This window comes from Pipistrellus hanaki (genome assembly GCF_964339955.1).
Source record: "Pipistrellus hanaki genome assembly, chromosome: 19".
In the NCBI taxonomy this organism is placed as follows: domain Eukaryota; kingdom Metazoa; phylum Chordata; class Mammalia; order Chiroptera; family Vespertilionidae; genus Pipistrellus; species Pipistrellus hanaki.
The window spans coordinates 1,463,090-1,489,253 of record NC_140521.1 but is presented as its reverse complement, the minus strand read 5'-3'; the positions used below and the strand labels follow the sequence as shown (position 1 = coordinate 1,489,253).

General features: G+C 62.2%; 3 protein-coding genes across 4 annotated transcripts in view; 2 read left to right on the top strand and 1 right to left on the bottom strand.

The window, feature by feature from the left end:
• Positions 1–1,231: 1,231 nt before the first annotated feature.
• On the bottom strand, positions 1,232–10,732 carry GUCD1 (guanylyl cyclase domain containing 1). Of its 2 annotated transcripts, XM_084867468.1 has the most exons (7): positions 10,491–10,679; positions 5,809–5,893; positions 5,006–5,171; positions 4,328–4,419; positions 3,441–3,682; positions 3,109–3,240; positions 1,232–3,075 (listed from the first exon to the last, which is right to left on the bottom strand). In XM_084867468.1, the coding sequence occupies exons 1-6, from the start codon at positions 10,531–10,533 to the stop codon at positions 3,149–3,151; spliced, it is 720 nt and encodes a 239-aa protein (XP_084723594.1). In that variant the 5' UTR covers positions 10,534–10,679; the 3' UTR covers positions 1,232–3,075; positions 3,109–3,148. The 2 variants fall into 2 exon arrangements, with proteins under 2 accessions (XP_084723594.1, XP_084723595.1); XM_084867469.1 differs by having other exon boundaries at positions 1,232–3,240; positions 10,491–10,732.
• Positions 10,733–10,986: 254 nt separating this feature from the next.
• SNRPD3 (small nuclear ribonucleoprotein D3 polypeptide) lies at positions 10,987–17,599 on the top strand. Its single transcript, XM_084867474.1, has 4 exons — positions 10,987–11,591; positions 13,027–13,170; positions 16,478–16,670; positions 17,381–17,599. The coding sequence occupies exons 2-4, from the start codon at positions 13,045–13,047 to the stop codon at positions 17,440–17,442; spliced, it is 381 nt and encodes a 126-aa protein (XP_084723600.1). The 5' UTR covers positions 10,987–11,591; positions 13,027–13,044; the 3' UTR covers positions 17,443–17,599.
• Positions 17,600–24,264: 6,665 nt separating this feature from the next.
• Positions 24,265–26,164, top strand: part of LOC311613477 (glutathione hydrolase 1 proenzyme-like) — a 28,344-nt gene continuing 26,444 nt past the window's right edge. Inside the window, exon 1 of the mRNA XM_084867439.1 lies at positions 24,265–24,335. The gene's annotated coding sequence lies outside the window, so the exon portion shown is untranslated. The remainder of the gene's footprint in view (positions 24,336–26,164) is intronic.

Sequence of the window (26,164 nt, the reverse complement as noted above, 5' to 3'; positions counted from 1 at the left end):
AGGCTGCCCGCGAGCGCCACCTACTGACGGAGACTCACCGGTCTCGGCTCTGGGCGGAGCTGCTGAGGTGAACAGCACCCACCCAGGGACCCGTGGCTTCCCAGCTTCCCGTGTACGTAGTTAGCCCAGCTTCCAGTGTAGTTAGCCCATCGGTGAGCCAGGCCAGGTATTGGAGGGGATGGGAAGAGGGGGGCTGAGGTGTTGCCTGAGCCCAGCCAGCTGTTCTCCAATCTCCAAAGTACCATTTCCTTTATATATATATAATTGATTTCAGAGAGGATAGGGAGAGAAACATCAGTGATGAGAGTGAGTGTCATGGATTGGCTGCCTCCTGCACGCCCCCCACTGAGGATCGAGTCCACAACCCGGGCCTGTGACCTGACCGGGAATCTAACCGTGACCTCCGGTTCCTAGGTCGGCACGCCGGCCGGGCTCCGAGGTACCATTTTCCTCGCACGAGCCAGGCTCTCCGGTTAGGTGCTCAGCTGCATAGCCCAGCGGTAAGCCTTTCCCCGGGGGCACAGCTGTGACCGTCAGGGAACAGGGCGTCCGGAGCTCCAGGGCCCCTCGGTGCATCTGCTGCCCTTTGCCGGAGGCGCCACTGGCTCCGGCATCAGCACGGCGACGGCATGGCTTCACGGGGCCACTGGGCAGAGTGGCCACAGCTTGCTGGGCAGCTCCGGGTGCTGCTGTGGCTGGGTCCTGCTCAGAGGGTGCCGGCCTGCGGGTGAGCCGATCTGAAAGGGCCAAGCAGGATGCCCAGGGAGGCCATGCTGCCTCTGCCCCCAGATCCGGGGAGGTGCCAGGCCTCCTCCTGGGGTGGCAGCGGCGGAGGGAGGCAGAGGAGCAGATCCGTGGCTGCTGGGGAGACTGCACACTGCGGGTCTGTCTGTCCTGCTGCTGTCAGCACGGGGGCAGAGGCTTCAGACTGGCGGAGGCAACATCACCTACGCAGTGCAAGCTGGGACGTCGCAGGGCGAAAGGGCACATGCTAAACCCTAACCTCCCACCGGGAGCAAACACAGGGACACCCACGGGCCCTGGGAGCGTGTGCGGGCCCTCCTGAGGGGCACGGCCCTCTGGCCCCTGGCGGGGAGGACAGCACCATGTGTGACACGCTCAGTTGTAGACACAGTTCCCGGGCCCAGCGACACCGGATGGCAGGCCGGGGACCCGGGCTCCCACGTGACGCCCGGAGACAGAACCACCAAGGGGCCGGGGGCAGCCACGCTGCAGTGAGAAACGTTTATTGAGAATGGCTCGTTACAGACAAAATAGATTTGTGTACAAAATCTCCGCAATGCAAAAGGTCCCTTTGTCCCCCCGTGGCTGGAGTGGACAGAGCCACCTGTCCCTGGCGCTGGGGCTGTGCTGGAGCCCAGCTGTGGACAGGGGGTCGGTCTGTAGGCAGACGGGCCTCTGCTCGGCCCATCTTCATGATTTCTCATCGCACAATGGCACATGGTTCGCATCCCTTCCCCCCCCCCCACCTTCCCTGGGAAGACGGAGCCTGGGGGCAGCCCTCATCCACACCCAGGGACCGAGCACCCTCTCATCGCCCACCAGCACTCCCTGCCTCCCGCCCGCCCGCCCGCCCTCGGCCACCCTGAGAGTGGCACTGCCCGTTTCCCAGGATGCTCTGTCCTCGCCAGTTTCCCCACACCCTCCTGAGACGCCCACCTCACGCAGCACCCGTGGCGTCCTGGGCATGGAGCCTGGCGCCCCGGGGCCTGGCCACGCAGCCCTAAGGCAACAGAGACCATCTGAAGACCACACTGCCGACCCCCAGGGCGGCACCTCCCTCCCGGCTGGTGCTAGGAGCAAGCTGGTGTGTCTGCCAGCCCTAACGCAGGGCCCAGTGGGGAGGGGCAGCTGGTGGGTGGGGCAGGTGCCGTCCTGGGCGGGGAGCAGCCTTGGGCACCGGGAGACAAAGACTCAGGGCCGTAGGTACCTCTGCCCCCTCGCCAGAGGCAGCCCCTCGGGATGGGTGTGCCCCCGGCCTCTGGGCAGGATCCTCTTCCCTAATTTCCCAGGTGCACACTGGGTTCAAGCCCAGCTCACCGCAGTGTCCGGGCAAACGCTCCCAGACCGAGCGGGTTCCGCCTGCAGGCGAGGGCCCTGCGCAGACAGCGGGGTTCCTCTCGAGGGACGGAGCTGACCGGGCGTCTGCCCGGGGAGAGGTGTCCGTGTTCCAAGTACCTGCAGTCTCACGGTGAGCGTCCCGAGGGGAGTCTCACCCCGGAAGTGAAAACGTAAATCTCAAAGACCCGCCCCCACCCCCAAAGAAAGAAAGAAAGGCCACAGTTCTGCCCGCGCCACCTGCGCCGTGTGAGCTGGCGGGCACGCTTCTCACCCCGGCGGGAGGGCCAGCGTTCTGTGCCAAAGGCCGTGGCGTGAACACCAGAGGGGGGGGGCCAGCACCCAGCCCTGCGAGACGTGGGGCTCCCCGTTCTCAGAGGACGGCGGCTGTGGGGAGCAGGCCAGCGGCAGGAGCTGAGCCAGGCCCGCCCGCCCAGAGCTCAGCACCTGCAGGGCTGGGGGCGCAGTCCTTTCTGCCCAAGGCTCAGCCTCCCAGGCGCCACCAGCCATGGGACTGGGGCTCCACAGCCCCCCAGGGAGAAGGGCAGGGCAGCTGCCAGCTCCACACACACACGCTGTCCTGACAAGCGACCTCTCTCTCTCTCTCTCTCTCTCTCTCTCTCTCTCTCTCTCTCTCTCTCTCTCGAGGGGAGACGGGCCCAGGCCGCTCCCCCGGCCCGGAGCGGCTTGCAGGAGCTGGGTGCCCCGGGCAGTCCGAGTCAGGCTGGGGCGCTGGGGGGCTCCGCTCAGCTCTGGGGGTGTCTACAGCACCCAGCAGTGTGCGGGGTGAGTGGCACGATAGCCCTCACCACTGGTGCATGAATCAGGTGATCAGGTGTGCTGTGACCTCCCAGAATCCCCTGGGGCTTTGTCCCATGGGCTGCGGCCCCAGCAGCCGGGCGGGAGGCCTCCTGAGCGGCCCGGCGGGGCGGGGCCTCCTGGGCGGGCCCGGCTGGGCGGGGCGGGGCCTCCTGGGCGGGGTCGGCGGGGCGGGGCCTCCTGGGCGGGGTCGGCGGGGCGGGGCGGGGCCTCCTGGGCGGGGTCGGCAGGCCTGGCGCCCGCCCCGCCGTCAGCTGTCCACGTACACAAACAGGATGTCCTCGTCCGTGCCGTAGCTGGTCCTGGCCTCCTCGAAGTTGCTGACGCTGGTGCTGCACATCCCTGCCGGGGGGAGCCGGGCGGTCAGCACCCGGGGAGCTGCCGTGCCCCCTCCCCGTCCCTCCTGGCACACAAGTCTCCCACCCAGAGGCCCCCCTTGCCACTGTGGCCCAGGAGCTGCCCCTGCCCCCTGCCCAGGTTGGACGGGAGGGAGGTGAGGGTCCAGGGGCGGGAGTGAGGGCCATGCACGCGGTCGCACTCACGGTCGGCGTAGGCCGGGTTGTTGTAGAAGATGGAGCCGGTGGCCCGGCTGTAGCCGCGCAGCACGATGAAGTGGCCCTGGTAGCCGGGCGCACGGCAGAAGCAGCGGTGGCCGCGGGGGGCGAAGCAGCAGTACTTGACGGGGCTGGAGCACAGCTCGCAGTGCAGCACCCCCGAGTTCACCAGCACGATGGCCACGTGGCCCTGCGCCAGGTGCGCCTGGATGTCCTGCACGCTCACCGTGCTGGCGGGCGGGCGGGGTGAGCGGTCACTCGGCGGGCCCCGGGCCCCGGGCCCCCTCACCGCGCCACCCCGCCCGGGGGCAGCTCCTCCCCCTCCCCGCGCTCCCCGCTTTGTGACTGGGGCCCAGGTCAGCCCAAGGCCAAGGGGGGGCTCTGCCTGTGCCCAAGAACAGGCCTCACGGGGTGGGGTCAGGCCACCTCCCGTCCATAACGGGCACAGGAACGGAGAGGACGGGGACTGGGGAGAGCGGTCTGGGAGGGGCCGCTGGGACCTGAGCCACAGGCCCGAGCTGAGCCTGCAGCGAGTGGGAATCGGCGCTCACATCTGGACAAGGGCCTCCCAGGGTCTGCCTAGCCTCTGCCCCGTACAGACGAGAAGGGGAGCCCGGGTAGGTCACGGAGATGTGGGAGAGCTGGGAGCCAGGCCTCCCTCCTCGCTGGACTGTGTCCCCCTCTACCCGCCCCCCCCACCGTCCCCTTCTCATGTGGAAAACACAAAGGCTCGGGGGATAAGTCAGTGCCCACAGCCACGCGGGCAGGACACCCCTGTCTGCCTGACTCCCCACGCCCTGGCCTTTCTCACCCCATCCCCAGGCCTCCCTCCCCCAGGCAAGGCTGCGGTGACAGGTGCAGAGGCGGAGGCTCACCGTTTCTCCACCAGCACCTTGCAGGCCTGGGCCTGTGCGAACAGCTGGTTGACCCGCGTCTCCTCCGTGTCGAAGTGCTTCCTGTAGAAGGACTGCGGAGAGGGGCAGGCTGAGGGCAGGGGGCACCGGCGGTGTGGGCAGGGAGCTTCTGCCCCGGCGGGCAGCGGGCAGAGCGGCCCCGAGGGGGGTCAGCCAGCCCTGGTGGGCACGGGCAGGAGTCTGAGCCCCGCTCCGCTCTGCTCCGCCAGGGGCGGCCATGGACGCACTTAGCTTCACGGGGACTTAAGGGGCCAGAGCCCCGGGGGAGGGGGCGATCGTGCCTGTTCCTACGCCCCTGGCTCCGCCTCGCAGCCGTGGTGACCAAGCCAGACGCGGGAGCCGCTGCTGGCCCGGGAGGTTCCGGAAGAACAAGGTCGATGGCCTGGCCACCGGCAGCCGCGCGCTTGCCAAAGCGGCCAGCGGCGGCGCTGCCTGCCAAGTCTCAGAGAATCACTGATGGGCGGCCCCACGCTGGGGATCGAGCTCACCACCCGGGCCTGTGCCCTGACCAGGAATCGAACCTCAATGCTCAACCACTGAGCCAGGCTGGCAGGCAGGCTGCCGCTGCTTTTAAAGCATATTTACTGGTTTCGGAGAGGAGGGGGAGCGGAGGAGGTCAGCGGTGAGTCGCGGGCTCACCTGGTTCTTGTAGCCCTTGTCCACGCCCAGCGTCTGCGTGCAGAAGCGGTGCCGCACGCCGAAGCGGCGCATCAGGTACGCCAGGTCGATGGTCCAGATGCTGCGGGTCAGCCGCAGCTCCTGCAGGGCGCACTCGAACTCACCGTCGTCCAGCTGGCCCAGGTACCTGCGGGCGGACCGGCCACTGAGGCTGGCTCGCCCCGGGGCGCCCCTGCGGCCCGTCGGCCGGCAGAGCTCCCACGCCCAGCCCAGGGGGCTCCGTCCTGTGTCTCGAGGCCTCATGTCCCGCCCCCACAGCCTGGCCACCGCTGGACTCCGCGCTCCTGCTTCTCGCATCGCTGTGGGCTGTGCCTCTGGGCACGTCACGCCCGCTCTGACCTCACTAGCTCATCTCTGCGCTGAGGGGCGCGGACCACACCACTGGCTTTCTGAGCGTGGGCCAGAGACGACTTTTGTGGGACCCTCTCCGGCCTGGACTCCCCGGATGGAGGAGGGGTGAGGGAGGGGCAGCGCAGGTGACGCCGAGGGTCCCGCCAGGCTCCGATGGCCCGTCCCAGTGAGGTCCCGCAGGCTCACAGGAGCGGGGGGCTGGGAACGGGGAGGCCCTGGGCCCCGAGCACTCCCCTCGCACCCCGCGCCCCGGGCATTCCGAGAGGAGCCCTGGAGGCCGGTCCACCCTCGTTTGCTTGTATAGATGGCACTGAGCCTCCCACAGGCCCCAACCACGGAGGGCCACGCGGACGGCGCACCCCGCCCAGGCCGCCCCGCGTGGTGTGAGGGTGAGGCCTCGGCCCGCCACTCACCGCAGCACCATCCTGGAGCAGGCCAGGCCGCAGTCCCAGTGGTAGAGCTGCTGGATGATGGGCACGGGCAGCTGCACGAAGTCCCCTGCAGGGAGACACGGCGGTCACAGATCCGGGCGCGGCACTGCCACTGCCGCCCGGGAGCCACGGCCATCGGCTCCTGCCCGTGTCCCTCGGAGCGACCCAGGGTCCTGCTGCAGCCTTCCGCCTCCCAGCCCTCCCTCCTTACCACAGAGCGTCTCCCCAGAACAAACCTGTCCCGGCAGGTCAGCCCCACACATCCCCCCCGGCGGTGATTCCCACATCGCTTAGGACAGGGCCTCCTGTGCTGCCCCAGAGCCTCTCCTCCTCCCCCCTCCCCCATGTCCTCCAGGCCTCCCCAGCAGCCCCTTCCCCGGCCAGCGGTGCCTTGTGCCCAGGCCTCTGCACACCTCCCCCCGGCCTGGCCTCCAGGTGACTGAGCCATCTCCTACCTTGGCTGTTTTTTGTTTGTTTGTTAATCCTCATCTGAGGTTTATGTTTGTTTTTCATTTGAGAGAGAGAGAAAAAAACATGGATCGGTTGCCTCCTGTACGTGGTATGTGCCCTGACTGGGAATCGAACCCACAACCTGTTGGCGTATGGGCCGAAGCTCCATTGAGCCACCCGGCCAGGGCTGTCACTTCTTCACGACATGACCTGTCTGCCTGCCCCCCGCAACGTACACTCACAGCCCCACAGGCCCCCCAGGCCCTCTTTTCGGGGAGCTCCGAAAAGCCAGCCACAGGAAGACGCTTAGACACACTGGTGTCCACGTTCACGCGGCCCCGGAGGTTTGTCCGACTTTAAAGCCCGCAGGGCCACCACGGGGTGAAGACGGCGGTCGAGAGAAGGGATGTCACGTGGAGTGCGTGCCTGGGGCACGCTATGCTGGGGGTCCCTCCGGAGGCCCTGGCCGGGCAGGGGCGGGCAGGAGGGGTGAAGGGGCCCCAGCGTGGCCACCGGCTGGCGGAGGGCTGAGCACTGCCTTCCTCTGGCTGGATGGAGTCCGGCAATGCCACAGTGGGGGCTCTGGTCTGATTCAGTCCTTCCGTCAACAAGCACTTCCCAGTGCCAACATGTCAAACTCGCGGCCCGCCTGCCTCGTTTATTGGCCCGTGGCAGCCTTTGAGTTTGACATGCTTGGCCCGATGAGTGCCCAGCATGCTTACTGGAGATGGTGCAGTGGCAGATCCCTGTCCCGGAGGCAGCAACCCCAGCAAGCCCCAGGGAAGAGGAGGCGAGAAAATGGAGAGTCAAGAAGCACAAGGCAGTCCTGGCCGGCGGCTCAGTGGTCAGAGCGTCGGCTTGCAGACCGAAGGGTCCCGGGTTTGATTCGAGGTCAAGGGCACTTTACCTCAGCCCCAGAAGGGGTGCGTGCGGGAGGCAACCAAATCGATGTTTCTCTTTCTCTTCCCCCCTCCCTCCGCCCCCTTCTCTTCCCTTCCACTCTGTCTAGAAAGCAATGAAAGATATATCCTTGGGTGAAATTTTAAAAAAGCGGAAGTACAAGTCAGAGAGGGGACAGCACGTGCGGAGGCCCTGGGGGGCGGGGGCGAGCTGGCGCCGGCCTCCGGAGCGCCCCCTGCTGGGTGCCATGATCCGGACAAAGTTCACAGTCTAAGAACCAGGTGCCTCCCTCCGCAGCCGGCGCCAGGGCTGCTGACTCACGGCACCTGCTCAGCACAGACACCCAGCCCGCACCCTCCTCAGCTCGACGGCTCTGGGTCTCTCTCGAAACGCAAAACCAGCGGGTGCCGGAGCCTGGCTCCCACGCGGGCACCCCCAGGAGGGCCCCTCGTGAGCCCTGGAGCCCGTCCTGCCTTCTGCCCTGCCGGCCCCTTGCCTGGAGGGGTCCTCCCAGCACAGGTACCATCACGGCTGGGCCTTCCCGGAGCCCGGGCGGGCCGCGCCCTCCTTTATCTGCGCGCACACCAGGCCCCAGCTCACCCCGTCTGTGCCCGGGGGGCCTCGCAGGCGCCTGCCTGTGCCCGGGCTGCTGTGCGTTCCCAGGAGGCAGGGGCCCCGTGGCTGCCCCATGGCTGCGGGGTCTGGTCTCCCTCCCTCCGCCTCCCCTCCCAGGGCGGGCACAGGGAAGGCAGCGTGGCACAGCTGAGCGCTGGGGGCAAGAATGTGCGGGAGGCCCCGCAGGTGCTGCCTGAGCCCGGCCCCCCGTGCAGCGGGACGGGCCCTGATGCACCAGCCCCAGTGGGCCGTGCCTTCACCCCCTCCTTCCCGAAGGGCACCGCTGGCCCTGCATTCACCCCCTTCGCACATCCGCCGGCTGCTGCTGCCATGGCTTCCGTCTGGGGGCTCAGTCCTGGTCCTCTGCCCTACGTTCCAGCCCCAGTGCCTCTCCCACCTCTGTACACAGAAGCCAGAGCTCCCCACTGCTCTTAAAACCAAGTTCTCCCCCCTTACCATAGCCCCACCAGCCTCACCGTGGCCCTCTCCCTTCACTCACCCCGTTCCCGTTCCCCTGGAAACCCATCCGGCTTCACTCCGCCCCGGGCCTTTGCACATCAGCTCTGTCTGTCCTGAACTCTCTTTCCCTTGCTGTCCTTCCGGTCAGTCTCCTCCCGAGAGGCTCTGACCGTGCTCTTGGGGGAACGGGGCCCCCTTCACAGCACTCCGCAAAAAGTAACCAAACAACAACCACAACAATAAAGTTACTCTGTCTCCACTAGACCCTCAGCTTCCTGAGGGCAGAGGATTTGCTAATCTCCTTCACCGGTTATTCCGGTGCCTGGTGTCTGATGCTTAGTGACTCAGTAAACATCTGTTTATTGGCCTCAGAAGGTCTCACCTACCATTGTGTGCTAGGCTCTAAGGACACTATAGTGACTAAGAGTCCGAGGATTCATACCCTATATAATAAAAGGCTAATATGCTAATTGTCCCTCCCTCGACTGGGAGTCCAACTGGGAGTTCAACCAGGGGCAGGGCTGGCTGGCCAAACCCCGAGACCCCACCCCTCGACTGGTCCCGCCCCTGGTCTCCCCTCACTCCCCCTCCCAGCTGGCCCCACCCCTGAAATTCGTGAACCGAGCCTCTAGTTCTAAAATAATTCCCTGGGGGCTGCGTGGAGGGGGCTCTGTGCTGGGTGTTGGCCCCTCGGGGTGGCGTGAACCCCTCCCTGTGACCTCAAACTCCCACGCTGTTCACTTCCCAGGCTCTGCTCTGGTACATCCCTCAGTTTGGAGTGCTGTCTCCCATCTCCCAATGTCCAAGAGCTCCGGCCTTTTCCTCCCGGAGCCCTCAGTGCGGAGTGTCTGAGGTGCATCCCCACCGGACGGACGGATGGACGGACGGTACCTCACCCGCAGGCGGGGACAGGGGCATGTGCCCTCTCCCAGCCCTCAGCCCAGAGCAGGCAGCCGTACGCGCTTGGTGAGCGAAAGGTGTTTTCCCCAAAGGCCTTACCCCTGGAGACGCCCCGAGCCTACCTGCCCCTGCAATGCCCACTGCCCCCCGCCCAGGCTTCCAGACTGCAGCCCTGGGCGTGGCTCCCTCCTTGCTCGGTGGGCTGGGCGCCGGCACCGACTGGCGGGGCCACCTTTGCGGTTGGGCGTGGAGTCTGTCCGTGCTCAGGACAGCTGCTCTGGCCTCTGCTGTCCCTTCTCTTCTTGCCCTGGTCTTTGGGGCCCCCTGACCCCGAGGCCCCACGTGGCCGGTCCCAGTCTTGGCAGCGGCAGGTCCGCCCCCAGGGACCCAGAGAGGCTCCTGTGGGGGGTGATAAGGGCAGGCGAGACCTTCCGAGCCCACAGCGCGGCCAGCTGTCCCACCAGGGCTGGGGGCCGCCTAGGAGGCCCTGCCGGCTCCCGCAGGAGAGCAGCTCCCTGGCCCGGAGCACTGAGCACTGAGCCAGGCCTCGGCCAGCTCGTCTGTGAAAGTGAAAACGACAAGGTACCTGCCTCCGGGTAACTGTGAGGATTAAGGAGGCACTGAATGTACACAGCTCGGCACAGCGCCTGCCCAGGGGACGCTCCCCCTGAAGGTGAGCCAGAGGAGCAGGATGCAAATCCCAGAACAGCATCAGCCCCGACCCCATGCTGACCCCACGCGCGGGGCGGGGCGGGGGGGGGTCACGGAGGTCCCCCGTGCCCTTGACCTTCCCACGAGCTGGCCCCTCACTTCAGGCTTCTGTACCCCCTGAGCAGGTCGCTCCTTCTTCCCTTCGCTCCTTGGAGAGGCACCCGAGAACCAGGGTGCAGAGAATCCGCCCCCTGAGGCCCCCAGGCCTCCCTGGGGCAGAAGGAAGCCCAGGGTGCAGAGCTGAGGCCCGCGGGAGGGCCTGCCTGGCTCCCAGCTCTCAGCAGCTCCTGGTGCTCCTAGGCCTCGGGCTCAGGACCTCCCAAGGCGGCTCCAGCAGGACTTTGCGCTTTGTGGGGAGGGGGTCCCCCTGCCTCACAACCGGGGGGAACCCTGCCGCCAGGATCGCCATCAGAGCTGCGGGGGGCCCCAGCCTGCGAGGACCAGGAATGCCCCCGTGACCGCGGCTGGCGGAGGGGGCAGAGCAGCCTGCACGCCTGGCCGGGTTTTGCTCCGAGCTCCACCGCTCCCCGGGAGGCGACGGGCGGCCCAAGGTCAGACCCTGCCCCGCGCTAGGACCGGGCTCCCCGCGTTCCCCGGGGGGTGAGGCCGGGCCCTCGAGAGGCACTAACCGGGCTCCAGCGACGGCCCCGCCGCCTCCGCCTCCGTTCTCATGACCCGGGCGGCGCGGGGCGCCCATGGCCCCAGCCTGGCGCCGGCTGCAGCTTCGGCTTCGGCTGCGGCGGGAGCGGGAGCGGGGCCGGTGTGTTTCGGGTTCCTCCGTCGCCGCCGCCGCCGCCAACGCGGAGGGGAGAAGGGGAGGTGGCGGCTGCACCGCCCCCGGCCCCGCCTCGGCCCCTTCCAGGCCTCGGACCCGGGGACTCCGCCCCTCCGCTACGCCCCGCCTCTCCCCTGGGCCCCCCTTTCCCCGCTCCGGACTCCCATTGCTAGAGGCGCCCGCCTCCAGGGCGAAGCCCGCCCCGACCATTCGCAGCTTCGGCTTCTGCTGACCCCACCCCTTCCCCATCCTCCCGCCTACGCGCGGGCCCTGCTCCGCGCCGTTCACCGGAAGTCCCGCCCCTTTCTAAGCCCCGCCCGGAAGCCCGCCCCTGTCGTGAGTCCCACCCCGAAGTCCTCGCGCTCAGCGCGTATTGGCTCGCAGCTAGGTCCTACCCCAAATGGCGCCGGGCTCCAGGAGAGTGAACCCTATTTCAAGACCCTTCAAGGACGACTCCCCTCCCTCTTTGTTCCGGCTTCCCTTTCTGTACGGCGAAATACCTCTTCTCGCTCAGGGCGCCCCAAAGATTGACTTGGGGGAGGGGGGGAAATCCTAGCCTTCCATCTAACCCCACGCCGCCCATATCCGAGGGCCCAGGCCCCAGGTCCCTGCCTCCAGCGCAGCCCGCCCCCTAGTGCGGGGTGCTTGGGAACGCGATCCTCCGTCCCCTGGCCGGCCTGAGGGTCGACATTTCCTGCGGCACCGGAGCCCACCCCCAGCCCCCCGCCATCATCAGCTCTCTGTTCCGGGGCCGGAACGATCGTGCCAGAGCCCACGTTCCCCAGCCGGCGCGCGCCACTAGGAAACGGAAGGGGACGGGCTCAGCGCGGCGTTTGGGGAGCGCGCGGCATTCTGGGAGCGCGGGACCGCCATTCGCTCGCCTCACGCTTTCGCAGTCTCCTGAGTCGCCGCCGCCGCCGCCGCCGCACCGGGAGGGAAGAGGAGGCCGGAGCCGGTGAGGAGAGGCCAGGGGCAGGCGGGGCCCCCGGGAGCGGCCGGGGGAGGAGAAGGAGGCCCCGCCGCGGGCGCTGCGGGGCTCCGGGAGGAGGAGGGCGGGAAGTCGGGCCGCCCGAGCATCAGCGTCGCCTCCCGAGCGCCTGCAGGGGTGTCCATGTAGCGCACACCCTTCGCTTTCTCTGTCCCCGGTGGTCTTCGAAGTGCAGGCCGGAGTATGGAAGCCATTTCCGGCCCATGGCTTCGACCCCCTGCATCCTTTTCCAGCGCCCTCGCTCCGGGGCCTCCATCCCCCTTCAGGCCCTGGTGCCCTCGGGCCTTCCCCGCGGACACATGCGTTTGATCGCGTCTCTCCTTCTGACCCGTTTCCCTTTTGCAATGGCTGTTGCCTGTTTGTTGGCTTCTTTTTTCCTTCCTTCCTTCCTTCCTTCCTTCCGCGCTTCCAGGTAAAATTCCTAATGTTGTCTTTCCCAACCGCACTGGCCCCTGGATGAGTTCCCGCCCTCCGCTGTTACTCATTTCAGAGATAAAAAATCCGCTTGTCCCTTTCTCATTAGCCGTCAGGCGCTTGCCCTGTGATTCTGTCTTTTCCTCCCAAGATGAGCGTTTCCTGCTTATGGCACATGGTTAGGTTGGTGTGCCCGGCTGTTTGCTTTTCAGCCTGGATGATGCAGGGGGGTAGGGGGGCGGGGTCAGAAGGCATTGGAGGGTTTGAACTCAGTGCACAGCCTCTTCTGGACATGCCTGCATCATGGGTTTTTATCTGCAGTGGTCAACACTGCACATACACACTGAGTGGCCAGATTATGATGATCTCTGAACGCATAATAATCGGGCCGCTCGGTGTATTCGTATCTCAAGTGGGTGCCAAAAGTATTCTAGACTTTTGCTGGCGATCAGCCACCTATTTGCCCTGAGCTTTCTGTCAGTCAGTGCAAAGGGGAAAACTGATCAGGTGCACGATTTATAGTATCTTTGATATCAAATAAACGAGGTGCTCAAGAGAAGTACACCGAGTGGCCAGATTATGATACGTTCAGAGATCATAATCTGGCCACCCAGTCCCATATAGCCACAGGTGGCTGTTGAGCCCTTGAAATGTGCCTCGTGTGAGTGAGGGACTGAGTTTTATCCCTCCTTTCATTCTCAAGTTTGATTTAAATAGCCGCGTGTAGACAGCGGCGGCTGTATTGGCAGCTCGGGTCCATGTCACGGGTTCCCTTCCGAAAGAGTGTTTGTTACCCACAACTGTGGGCGGAGAATCCGTTGGAAGATACATGCGTTTCACCCCCCTCGTCCCCTATACACGCAGGATTGGTCCTTTGCTGGAGGTAGAGGGTAGCCGGGAGGGAGATGGGGTGTCGGACCCCGAGGGAGGCACGGGCGCTGCCTCCTCAGCCTCTGAACGCCGAGCCGACCTGTCTGTCTCGCCGTAGAGCTCGCTTCCTGCCAAGATGTCTATCGGCGTGCCCATCAAGGTCCTGCACGAAGCCGAGGGCCACATCGTGACGTGCGAGACCAACACGGGCGAGGTGTACCGCGGGAAGCTCATCGAGGCCGAGGACAACATGAACTGCCAGGTACCCCGTGCCCTCCCGGCCGGCGGGCACCCGTGCCCCTGGCCTGGAGGACAGACGGGCGGTGGCGGGAGGCCTTCTCCACGCTGTTCCGGGAAACAGTGATCTGCTGTGTGCGAGGGGCTGTGCTGCAGGTTCACGGGGCGGGCAGGGATCAGCCCCATGGGATTCTGGGAGAGTTACCTTTACCCTCTGGTTCCTTGTTTCCAACCATTTTCTCCCGTGGTCCGGGCCCGCCTAGGAGAAGTGGCACCTCCCTCTCGTTGGAGCCCCCGGGTGGGCGTTCTCCGTGTGCCTCCACAGGTTTGCGTAGCGCTCTGCAGTTAACAGAACCTCGAGTCACATCCTGTATTTGTTTGCCGTCTTCCTTGGGGCGTGAGTCTCCTTGGTCAGAGCAGCCGCCTTTGGGGGAGTGGGTGTGGGGAGTTTTGTCGGCCCGCAGTAGGGAGAGGACGAGTGGAGGGCTCCCCTGGGACTCACCTGCAGGTAACGAGCAGCTTCCTGGGGGGGGCCCTTCCCCGGCACCGTTTTGCTTTTGCTAACATCACGTGGGTTAAGAGCTTGTACTTTGTAAACAGGATTTGGTTTGAATCTTAGGTGACCTCAGGCTAAGGTGACCAGACGTCTCGCTTTTGGTGAGACAGTCCCGATTTTTAACAATTTGTCCCGCGTCCCGCGGAGTTTTAAAAAAGTGCAGATTTTTGGAAAGATTAATACCAAAAGCGGGACGTCTGGTCACCTTACCTTAGGCATGTTAATCACCTCAGTTTCCCCATCTGTAAAATGGGGGGGGGGGGGTATTTTTGGTCCTCTGTGATACAGGCGCCAAGACTGAAGAGTCTAGCCCGCCAGTATGGCTCAGTGGTCAAGTGTAGACCTAGGAGGTCGCGGTTCAATTGCCGGTCAGGGCACATGCCCGGGTTTCGGGCTTGATTCCCAGTAAGGGGCTGCAGGAGGCAGCCAATCGATTCTCACCATTGATGTTTCTATCCCTCACCCTCCCTTCCTCTCTGTAACCAGTAAATACATTTAAAAAGAAAAAACACTGAAGCAGTCTGGCATGAGGCAGAAATGGCCTGGTGGCCTGGCCCTGGTCCCTTGCTGGCATCAGGCATTGGCTGCAGCTGGAGAGAGTGGCCTCTCTGGACCCGGAGGTGGTCAGCTCCCTGTGCTCCTTACAAACCTTTCCTCGGAAGGGAGATCTCAGCAGAGTACTCCCCAGGCCGCCACGGGGGTGCACCCCCACCCCAGGCTGTCCTGACGGTCAGATGAGTTGTGTGTGTTTGTAGCAGTTAGCTCAGCACCTTGCACATTATAAATCTAATATATGGTGATGGTCCATGTTTCCCAGGTGAGGAAACTGAAGGTCAGTGAGATAAAGTGACTTACCCAAGGTCATACTGTGGGTCAGGTGTTTTCTATATATTTTTTACTTTTATTTTTAGTTCTTGTTGATTTCAGAGAGGGAGAGAGACATCCATGATGAGAGAGAATCATCGATCGGCTGCCTCCTGCATGCCCCACACTGGGGATCAAGCCTGCAACCTGGGTCTGTGCTCTGACCTGGAAAATCAGACCGTGAATTCTGAGTCATAGGTCGACTCTTGGCCACTGAGCTGCAGCAGCTGGTCAGATCAGGGATCTTAACCGTTTGTTGCTTCCCAGGGTCGTTGACATCATCTTCCTGCAGGTTGACCCGCTGGGGCAGGGAGGTAGGCCCCGGCGATGCCGTGGGGGCGGGTGTGTGGGCTCTCGGTAGGTCCTGGCGGCTTGGCCTCCTCTGCCTTGGTGAGGTACCACCAGCTTAGATCCAGTCCTCTGGCTCAGGCATCGGGCCTCTAGTAACTAATGATAAAATAGAATAGTTCTAACATATTGTAACAAGCGTTCTATGAATGGCTTTGAGACCGTGGTTACTGAACACCAGGACAGTTGGTCTGATAAGGCCCTCAGCTGAGGGCCTGGCAGCTGAGCAGTGTGTGGTGTGAATTGGATGAACAAAGGGTGGTCCACGTCCCGGCGGGACAGCAGAGGGCATGAGGTGTCACTGTGCTCCTCAGAGGGCGCCGTGTAAAGCCTAGGAGTCGCTTATTTCCCAAGTTTCCCTGTAGTTGTTGGGGCCATGGGAGCCGTGGGGACCGCTGTGCGAGATCCGCCCTCCAAACCGCCGCTCCCCGGAGCCGGCCGCCGAGCAGCTGTGTCTCGTTGTGGTTGTTGGGAAAGTTGAGCAAGCTGGGTGTTCCTGCCGCTTCCATAAACCGAGCTCTCCCGGGAATGCGCCCCGGCTGGTTAACAAGCAGTGAGGGTGAGGCGGTGCCCTGCGGCCCTGCACCGCCGCGCGTTTCCGCTGGCTCCCGGAGCGTGAGGGCGAGAGCGGCCCTTTGGGTTCTAATAGGACTCAGATGTGCTGGGCCCTCCCGCTTCGGCCAGAACATGGACTGTGTGAGAACTCCTTTACGTCTTTTTGTCTTACACAACAGCCTCTGTCAGGGATCTGCAAAACGGGTTGGGGAGGTTGTGACAAGAGGAATGAGATGCACCAGTTTATGCTGAAGGACAAGTGACGTGGCAGCCTAGCCCCCAAAGTAGACTTTTTCCCCTTTAATGTCAACGGGGACATTAATGACACTTTAGCTGTCATTTCCTGAGGCTCTGTCATGTGCCGGGCAATAGGAAAACATTTAGACATAACAGTCTTAGGAAGTATGTGAAGTCTGGTGTCAGAGTGGATTTAGTCAGGGGCCTGGTTCACACCCCAGCAGGCCACACGGGGGCAGTGTGGGCTCAGGCAGGGGACTAGAGAATCTCTGCCTCTGCTGGCTGTGCCTTCCCGCCTCTAGTGGGGATGGTGGCGGGACAGATCGTACAGGGTGTGCGACCTCCTGGGGCGTGGGCAGGTGTTCAGCGGCCGTCGGCTTTGTTATGTGGTATTTTCCCTCGCTTTGTAGGTGAGGGAACTGAGGCCCCGGGTGCCAGGAGACTTAGCCTAGGTTACCTCCCTGACAGGTGGGGGGCTGGGCTCTGTCTTCGGCGGAGTCACAGGAGGGGCTGGTGCTGCGAACCTTGGCCAGGTCCGTGTTCTCAGGTGTCTGACCACCACCTTTGTGGCCCCAGAGGTGAGCGTGTTCTCCAAGGCAGGAACAGGCGGCAAGCACTTAAACCTGGGACTTTGCTAAGGAGCTGGGGCGTTGGGCCTGGAGCCCTGAGGGTGTAACAGGGACAGTGGTTGCGCCCTGGAAACTGTTCGGACTCAGATGAGTGCGATGGCCCGGATGTCGTCTGCCTGCTGAGCGCCTTGGTTCTCTTGCAGATGTCCAACATCACCGTCACGTACAGGGACGGCCGCGTGGCCCAGCTGGAGCAGGTGTACATCCGGGGGAGCAAGATCCGCTTTCTGATCCTGCCTGACATGCTGAAGAACGCGCCCATGCTGAAGAGCATGAAAAACAAAAACCAAGGCTCGGGGGCCGGCCGGGGCAAGGCTGCTATTCTCAAGGCCCAAGGTAGGTGCTCCCCACATCAGCCATCTCCACACCCGCCGCTGCCCTTTTACCAGAACTTTGGGGCCCACCTGTGAGGGGTAAGGGGCCCTCACCTTATCCTTATCACTGTGGCTGCGCCATCTCCAGCAGAAGGCGGGGCCGGTGGCTCTGAGCAGGGCCGTTTGGCAGTGAGCTCCCGGGCCACCTGCGCCTTTCCCCGGCCCTGGCCTGGTGCTGTGAGCATGTGCTGGTTCCCAGGTGGCTCCCCTCTCCCTGCAGGGCAGCTCCAGCCCTGTAAGCGGGGAGGGTGCGGCTCCGGTCAGCAGCCGTCAGAGTGTTCTCCGTCCCTGGAGCCTGATCCCCTAGACCAGTCACAGAACCACATCTCCTGCCCCTTTGTGTGGCTTTGTTTTCTGTGCCGCTGTTGTAAGACAACTCACACACTCAGGATCGCTCAAGGATGATAAACCCCTCACCAGATTTAACAGATGTTAATGTTTAACCGTCTTTCTTCCCAAATGTCGGTGTGAATTCAGGGCACCTGTCCTGTCTCATTACCGCGCTGGGCCGGCCCTGGGAGTTCGCCTGATGTGGCTCTCAGGCTCCTCCCCCAGCAGCCCCTGCCCGCGGCGCCCTGCGGCAGCCCCTGTAGGGAGCGTGCTGGCTGCAGGCGGGTCTGGTGCGCGCGCTCGCTGACCGTGCTGACCGGACTTCCTCTCCCCCCCTCCTAGTGGCCGCGAGAGGAAGAGGACGCGGGATGGGGCGCGGGAACATCTTCCAGAAGCGAAGATAAAGCTCTGCGGCTCAGAACTTTGCCCTTGCTCTTCTCAGTCATCTGGTTCGGTGGAGTGTGTGTGGTGTATGGTCCTAGCTGTTCTTTTGACATCTTCCTTTTTAGATCAGGAGAAATGTTCAACTAAATAAATGTGGCTCTTTTCCTTTTTGTGAAAGTACGGGCTCTGTGTTCGTTGTGGAGTTGGCTGGGCTGTGTGCTCTGGCAGCAGGTTGGGCTGTGACACCCTGGGAGTCCTCCTGGGCCCGGGCCAGCACTTTGAAGCGCTCAGTTCTCGATAAGCGTTCAAAGTGCTGCTCCCGGCCAGCTGGCGGCTAAGCCCTCGCACACGCACAGACCGTCTCATTTTATCTCAGACACAGGCGCTGCGCGGGGCTGTGTTCAGGCCACCTTTACGGGAACGTCATCAGTTCAGCTTGAAAAGCGCCGCCTGCGAGGTCCTGGCCCTTGACACGGTCCAGTGCTCTGACCTCTGAGCCTGGAGACCCTGGTGGCCTCGCACTTGGCCAAAGCAGTCTCATGTTCAAAGGCAATCCAAACAACTGTAGTGACCACATCTGTGGCTCCAGCCTGGCTTTGTAACCAGGTTTGTGGGGACAGCTTAGGCGATTATCAGAGCTTCTGCGCATTGATTGGCACAACCACAGCGTTCGCTGTTGCAGAGGTAGAGAGGGGAGGGGAGGCAAAGCACAACACAGACCGAGACCCGGAACCCGGGGCGCGGCGGCAGACGTCGGGTGCTGAAAGGTTCGGGAAAGGATGAGCAGCAGGAAAGCTGCTGGGAAGAGGCGGACAGCCCAGCACATCTGTGCAGCTGGCAGCGGAGCCACTTTCGCATCAGCTCTGTCTCATCGTCAGGAGGCAACAGCCCGTTTATTGTTCCTGTAATGGAAACCCCGAAGGAGCACCCTGGCTCAGCTGGTGAGCGCGGCCGGCGCCAACGGGTGGTCTGAAAGGTTGGTGACCGCCGGGTTCGAGTGTGGTCTTTATACATTCAGGGGGAGTTCGATCCGTGGTCGGGGCACACGCAAGAATCAACCAGTAGCCCTGGCCGGTGGAGCTTGTTTGGTGGAGCATCCTGTACACCAAAAGGTTGCCAGTTCCATCTCAGCACCAGGCCCCATCCCCGTGGGGGGCCATGCAGGAGGCGGCTGACCAATGTTGCACTCTCACATCACTTTCTCCCTTTCTCTCTCAAAAAAACTAGCGGGGGAAACCACCAAGAATCAACCAGTAAATGTGTGAACCAACAAATGAGGTTTTCTCCTCGATAAATTAAAATCGGCCACCACCCCTTAGGGAGCGAGCATGGGTGGGTCGGTCAGGTGCACAGGCACACGGAGGAAGGCTTCAGGCCCCTGGACAGCCGCTGAGGCTCCTCCGACAGCGGCCGCCCGCCTGCTGGCTCCAGGGGCGGCTCCTGGGTGTGGGGCCATCGCAGATTAACGCTCCCCAGGTGGAGTTTGTTTTAGATTTGACCACGAATTAGTGTATTGTTTCTGGCCAGAAAAACTTGTTCCTTGAGTTTCCTGAAGGGTCAATGAGTTCTGCCCCCAGCCCCCACGTCAGCCAGTCAGCCACTTGGCTCCGGTGCTGGTCGCCTTGACCTGCAGACGGGTTTATGGCTCCTGGAGCCCGGATGATGAGTGTGGCGGGTGGGAGCAGTGGTCAGCTGAGCATCCTGTTAGAAATGATTCCCCCGGGAACAGAAGCATGAACAGACTGCAACCTCTCAGGGAAGGCAGGGGAGGGGGTGGGGAGAGATCAGCCAATGAAACTTGTCTGCATATATGCAGCTGCCTAGGGGATGGGAGGGGCTATGTAATACTTTCAACAAAGATTTTCAAAATAGTGATTTCAAAAAATGAAAAAGTTCCAGGGCCCCACCCCTAGAAATGGTGATTAGGGGGGCTCAGGAGTCTGCATTCTAAGCGCCACCCCGCCACCAGCTGGGTGGTTCGGACCCCAGGCCCTGGGCTTGAGTGTGTGCGTGTGTGTGTGTGTGTGTGTGTGTGTGTGTGTGTGGTCCCTGCGTACGTTAAACTTGACTGAGAACAGTACCCGTTACCCTCGGCAGGGAGGTGCTTCCAGAATCTGAAAAGCTGCTTCAGACACTGTTCAGCCCGGGAGCTTGCAGGAATGCCAGCCGCCCCGGTCTACACAGCGAGACTTAGTCATCACCCTGCCTGGTTCCGGAAAAGGGAAGGGGGTTCTCACGGTGGTTTTGCTTCTAATTAACTGTTCCCAGGAAAAAATGTGGAATTGGTTAGCCCAGCTGGCATGGCTCTGGCTGAGTGTCGACCTGTGAACCAGAAGGTCCCGGCTTAACTCCTGGTCAGGGCACATGCCCGGGTTGCAGGTTTGATCCCCAATGGAGTGTGTAAAGGAGGCAGCCAATTGGTGTTTCTCTCTTTCTCCCTTCCTCTCTAAAATCAATAAAAACTCGTCCTCGGGTGAGGATTTAAAAAAGGGTGCTGTGAAGGAGGGCCTGAAAGGACATTTCAAAGGTATGTTAACCTGGGGGCACAGAAAATGGGCGGGGCTGAAGGCAAAGGCCTTTTACTAAAGTTCCAGTCCCAGCTGGCTTGGCTCAGAGCGTCAGCCTGCCGACTGAAAGGTCCCAGGTTCGAATCCAGTCAAAGGCACAAGGGTTGCGGGCTGGATCCCCAGTGCCAGGGGGCGTACAGGAGGCAGCCGATCCAAGGTGCTCTCTCATCATTGATGTTTCTTCCTCTATCAAATCGGTAAGAATATATATTTTTTAAATCGTGTGGGGAAGTTACAGCCCTGGAGTGTGGCTGCCCATCCTGCCACCTTGTTAGAGGCCTTCCCCAAGGAACTCTCTCTTCACCCACAGAAACCAGCCACCCCTGGGAGCCAGGCACGGAGGAGGGTGAGAGCGAGCCGGGCCGGGCAGCAAGCAGAGCCAGGAAAGGTCCCCCTTCCCAGCCAGACAGGCTGTGGGCCGACTGCTCTTTCCGTCCCCCCGGGACCCTGTGTTAACGAGCGGTGGGGAGGCCGCAGCCACGGAGGCAGCCCCGGGAGCAGCTCATTCTTGTAGTTCCCACTCGGAGGGAGCAGGCCATTCCACGCAGGCCTCCTGGGACACAGGGTGTGGCAGGAGGGGGGGCGGGGAGGCAGGGCAGGCCGTGTGGAGCGAGTTTAGGATTGGGCATTCTGAGTGCATTCAGAGGGTCTGGCCCTTGGGGTGTCCCTCGTTCCCAGCACCCAGCTCCGGTTGCATTAGGGCAGGGAAAAGGGGGGCTTGGGGTGTGAGAGCCACAGGAAGGCTGCTGGGCGCAGACTTTGATTTGTTCATTTGCATATGGATGTCCCACTTGCAGGCACCTGGTTTACTATCTTTTAGGAATTAACCAACTCTGGGAGAGGCGGTCTCTCCAGGTTTGGTTAGGCCCCAAGATGTCAAAACTTTATAAAAATGAACAAATAAAAATTAAATGTATGCCCTGGCTCTGTGGTCAACAAACTGTGACTTTTGAGCCACATGTGGCTCTTTGGCCCCTCGAGTGTGGCTCTTCCACAAAACACCACGGCCTGGGCGAGTCTATTTTGAAGAAGTGGTGTTAGAAGAAGGTTAAGTTTAAAAAATTTGGCTCTCCAAAGAAATGTCAATCATTGTATTGTTGGTATTTGGCTCTGTTCACTAATGAGTTTGTCAACCACTGCCCTAGCTGGTTTGGTTCAGTGGATAGAACGCCGGCCTGCAGACCAAAGGGTCCCGGGTTCGATTCTGGGTTGCCCACTCCTCCCCGGCCCAGACCCTGGTTGGGGCTCATGCAACAGCCAACCAACCAATCGATGTTTCTGTCACACTGATGTTTCTCTGTCTTTCCTCTCTTCCACTCTCTAAAAAGCAATGGGCAAATATCCTTGGGTGAGGATTAAAATAATAATAATAATAATTAAATGGAAAAAATATTAATAGAAGGTGTCCCAAAAATGTGTTCACACATGTTGAGTAATTATAAAGGCGGTGTTTATCTAATACATTTCATTTTCAGATTTGCGTGGGGCACCCTTGTCTAACTATTCAGGAAAGTCTTGCCTCATCAATGAGGCATAATTAGCCCTCGACTGCTCCGGACGTGACTAACAATTCATGAAAATAAGACTTGAAAGAATCAGAGTATTTCCAGGCCAGTTTCCAGCGTATCCTAGAACAACGCTCAAAAAGCTTTGTAAGAATACAAAAGGAGCTGGCGCCCTGCGGGGTGGAATCCACCACGTCTGGCATCCAGTCAGGGATGACCCAGCAGGCAAGGAGCACAGCCCAGGATGAGAGCAACAAGAACAGATTTTAAACTGGCGCAGATGCTAGAATTAGCATGAAAGGACATCAAAACATTGTGACCGTTTATGGATTCAGAAAGTGAGGGAGTGAGATGGAAGATTTAAAGAGAGAGGAGGAGGTGGGGAGGAGGAAAAGAGGAAAACCTTCCCACTACACTTCTATAGCTGATTTGCAGCAGAGTAGACATCACAGAAGAGGCGAGTGAACTTCAAGGCATGGCTATAGAAACTGTCTAAAATGAAACAAGATGCCAAAGCTGGTTTTGCTCAGTGGATAGAGCGTCGGCCTGCAGACTGAAGGGTCCCAGGTTCAATTCTGGTCAAGGGCATTTACCTTGGTTGTGGTCACATCCCCAGTGGGGAGGAGTGCAGGAGGCAGCTGATTAATGTTTCTCTCTCTTCAATATTTCTTCCTATCCCTCTCCCTTCCTCTCTGTAAAAATCAATAAAGTATATATATATTTTAAAAAATGAAACAAGAAAAAAAGAATCCGGAGAAGGAAAGCTATGGGACAACTTCAAGGGACCTCGTACATGGGTCACTGGAGTTCCCACAAGAGAGGCAATCGGGGGTACAGAAAAATTATTCGAAGAAATAGGGACCCGAAACTTTCCAAATTTGATGAAAACTATAAACCCGCAGACCCAAGAAGCTAAATGAACTCTCAAGTAGAAAAAGCATAGCTCAGAACTAGTGGTGAAGAGAAAAAAGAAGCTGGAGCTAGAGAAAAAAATGTTATCATCAAAGAAACAAAGATAAGGATGGCGTGTCTCCCTGAGAATAATGCAAGCTCGAAGGCAGTGAAGCAACATCTTTAAATTATTGGTTAAAAAGTAACTTTCTAGCCCTAACCGGTTTGGCTAGGTGGATAGAGCATTGGCCTGCGGACTGAAGAGTCCAGGTTTGATTCTGGTCAAGGGCACATGCCTGGGTTGTGGGCTCGATCCCCATTAGGGGGCATGTAGGAGGCAGTGATCCATGATTCTCATCATTGATGTTTCTATCTCCTTCCCTCTCCCTTCCTCTCTGAAATAAAAAATAAATATCTAGAATTCAGTACCTGGAAAAAAAAATATTTCAAATATATATTTTAAAAATATTTTTAAATGATTTCATTTTTTATGTTTTAAATATATTTTATTGATTTTTACAGAGAGGAAGGGAGAGGGATAGAGAGAAACATCGATGAGAGAGAAACATCAATCAGCTGCCTCCTGCACACCCCCCACTGGGGATGTGCCTGCAACCACGGTACATGCCCTTGACCAGAATCGAACCCGGGACCCTTCAGTCCGCAGGCTGATGCTCTATCCACTGAGCCAACCAGTTAGGGCTATTGATTTCATTTCAAATATATTTTTATTGATTTCAGAGAGGAAGGGAGAAAGAGTGAGAGATAGGAACATCCATGAGAGAGAATCATGGATTGGCTGCCTCCTGCACGCCCCACACTGGGGGTCGAGCTTGAAACCTGGGCAGGTGCCCTGAGGGGGAATCAAACCAGTGACCCCTTGGTTCCTGGGTTGACGCTCAACCACTGAGCCACGTCCATGCTCCCAAGGCCATTCCTCATTCGTCCCTTCGATCCTGGGAGAGGGCAGAGCCCGCATCCTGGCTGTTCCCCTCGCGCCCATTCTGCATGCAAGGAGACTGAGGCCAGGGAGGTCCTGAGCGGTCTCTGCCCAGGGGCAGCACGGCGGAGGTCTGCTAGGCCACCGAGGCCCTCCTGGTGGTCTCCCGCCGCCACGGGGAGCGGCCTCCTGGGAAGGGGCTTGCTCAGGAGCCCGGGGACTGCGGGGTCAGGCGGCTGGGAGAGGCCATCACACGGGGGAGGCATGGCAGACTGCAGCCGGCAGCTGGCCCCATCCCAGCTCCTCAAGTTCCAGACCTTGACCTTGGACAAGTCACATCGCCTCTCCCGAGGCCGTCCGAACAGGCCCCGCCTTGCCCCGAAGGTCTGGGCTCCTGCCCTCACCCCGGGATCCCCGGGCGGAGGCCCTCCGACCCCGCCAAGGCCTGTTCCCCCACGCAGGGGGGGGGGGGTACTTTCCAAACCCGATGTCATCCTCACTCCATCCAGGGAGGCTTGGTGCAACTGGGGAGTTCCCAAGACGAGGGACCTGCCTCGAGGGGACCACACCTCTGGCGGGTGGCAGGCGACGTGGCCCGGCTGCCTGGACGCCTGGCTGCTGGACACCCAGCTGCCTGGACGCCCGGCCGGGGCAGGACTGGCCCGAGGGAGGCCAACCTGCCGCCCCCTCCGTCTGGACCGCGGGCTGAGCCCCCCGGAGGTCGCTCTCTGCCTGCCAGGTAGAGCCACAGCCCCCCTCCCCGGGTCCCTGCCTGCAGAGGAGGGGGCAGGGCGAGGCCCTGAGGGGCTGCGGGCACCTGCGGGCGGCGAGGCCAGCCCTCTGGCCTGGGGCTGGGGCCGCTCCGGCTCCAGTGCGCTGTTCCGTCCAAGAGGCGGGGAGATTGAGACCAGCTGCGGCCGCCTGGCTTCTCCCAGCGCCGCCCGCCCGCCCGCCCGGGACACCAGCCCGGTCTCGCACCATCCCCGGGAGCCTCGCCGAGGGGCACTCAGGTTCGTGGGCCGAATCGGGGCCGGCGGTGGGCAGGGATGGAGGGGGGCCGAGGGGAAGGCCGCAGGGAGCTTGGCGTCGCTCCAGCAGGAGGCACCGGCCGCCTGGGTGGCATCAGGTTTATCAGCCTGCCTGGCCCGGGGCAGTTCCCCATTCCCCTCCTGGCCACCGGCCCTCCTCCTCCCCCCTGGCTTTGCCCTGCCCCGGGGAGCCTCAGCCCCATGTCTCGGGGTGCAGACACTGAGATGCTGCTGTGGCCCCCGAGCCACTGGGCTGGGTGGCCTGGGCGGACCCCAGGAGAGAGGACAGACCGAGGCATGGAGGGGGGCCGGCAGGGCCCACGGGGCAGGAGCAGAGCGGGGCTGACAGGAGCTTCACCCCCTTCACCCCCTCCGATCGGGGCTCCTGGGACCCGGGGCCTGACCTGGGGCCGGCCGGGCAGCACGGAAGGGGGAGCACCTGCTCCTCACTGCCCCCGCCTGGTCCCGGGACCAGCACCCCCTGTGCCCACCCCCCGGCATCTCCTCCGCCCCCGAGGCTGCCGTCCCCCAGCCGCCGAGGACGCTATGGAGTCCGTGTCAGAGCTGGGGCCAGGTGCACGGGCCCAGGACCCCCGCCTTCTCCCTGGCCCACGGGGCTGCCCTCCGCTGCAGGGTCTCCTCCTCCGGGGGTCCCTCTGCCCCCGACCTGCCCTCCTGGCCTCAGCCACCGGCATCGCTCGCCCCGGTCTGTTCCCTTGCACATCCCCACCTTCCTCCCTGCCCGGCACCTCATCGCCAGACTCCAGCTCTCCCCCGGGCGGGCGGGCGAGGGGTCCGAGGGCTTTCGGCTTCCCGGCCGGAGCCTGCCCGATGGTCCCGTGGGGAAGGGAGCCCTCTGCTGGGAGCAGGCCGCCGAGGACTGCCGCCCCGAGTGCCCCATGCTGCCCATGCGCACCTCCCCCAGGCACGCCCCTGGGGTCCCCAGAGGGAGGGGACGGGGAGGTGGGGGTCAGGGCAGCGCTGGGCGCAGGGGGAGATGAGCCTCCTGGCAGCAGCCCGGGCTGAGGCACCAGCTGGCTGTGGGCCCCGCTCTGAGCTCTGCCCCCGCCCAGCCCGGCCCAAGCCCTGCCCGGGTTCGAGGCCTCTCGCCCCGCCCCCCCACCCCCCGCCCACACCTGGGTGTCCGTGTGGGCGTGGTCCCTCCCTTTTTAAAAAAAAAAAAATACTTTTATTGATGTCAGAGAGGAAGGGAGAGGGAGATAGAAGCATCCATGATGGGAGAGGATCATGGACTGGCTGCCTCCCGCACATCCCCCACTGGGTTCGAGCCCCCCACGCGGGCATGTGTCCTGACCGGGAATCGAACCCTGACCTCCTGGTTCATCGGTCGACCCTCAACCCCTGAGCCAGGCCGGCTGGGTGGGTCCCCCCCTTTAGGACGGGCAGGCTCCCTGAGCGCTTGCCTCCCACCCCTCCACCCCCGTCTCCCCACCCCGCAGCAGGGGGTCCACGAGGCGGGAAGGCTGAGCGGGGGTGGGGAGGTAGGGTGGAGCACCACCTTTGTTAGGGGGTCTGCACAGCGTGCGGGGCCTCCTCTCGGGCCGGCCAGCCTCTGCTGAGCCCCTTCTCCTCCATCCCTCGACCCCAGGCTGAGTGCCGGACCCCTGGGGGTCTGAGGGGCCTCCGTCACCCCATCCCCAGTGCTGGGAGCACCGCCAGGCCCGTACAGGAGCCAGGCGGGGGCGAGCCCCCGGGGCAGCAGGCCTGGCTCGAACCCTGGTCCGGCAGCCGCCGAGCCCCAGGGCTGTGTCCCGGGCCTCTGGGTCCCGGTGCCTGTCCTTGGGCGGTGA

Bases quoted from the DNA above. Each gene is read 5' to 3' on its own strand.
- GUCD1 (XM_084867469.1), bottom strand. From the start codon at position 10,533: ATGAGAACGGAGGCGGAGGCGGCGGGGCCGTCGCTGGAGCCCG. The intron at 5,894-10,490 runs GTTAGTGCCTCT...GTCTCCCTGCAG, and splicing joins GGGGCCGTCGCTGGAGCCCG to GGGACTTCGTGCAGCTGCCC. The intron at 3,683-4,327 runs GTGAGCCTCCGC...CCCGCCCGCCAG, and splicing joins AAGGTGCTGGTGGAGAAACG to CACGGTGAGCGTGCAGGACA.
- SNRPD3 (XM_084867474.1), top strand. From the start codon at position 13,045: ATGTCTATCGGCGTGCCCATCAAGGTCCTGCACGAAGCCGAGGGCCAC. The intron at 13,171-16,477 runs GTACCCCGTGCC...GTTCTCTTGCAG, and splicing joins AGGACAACATGAACTGCCAG to ATGTCCAACATCACCGTCAC. The intron at 16,671-17,380 runs GTAGGTGCTCCC...CCCCCCTCCTAG, and splicing joins TGCTATTCTCAAGGCCCAAG to TGGCCGCGAGAGGAAGAGGA.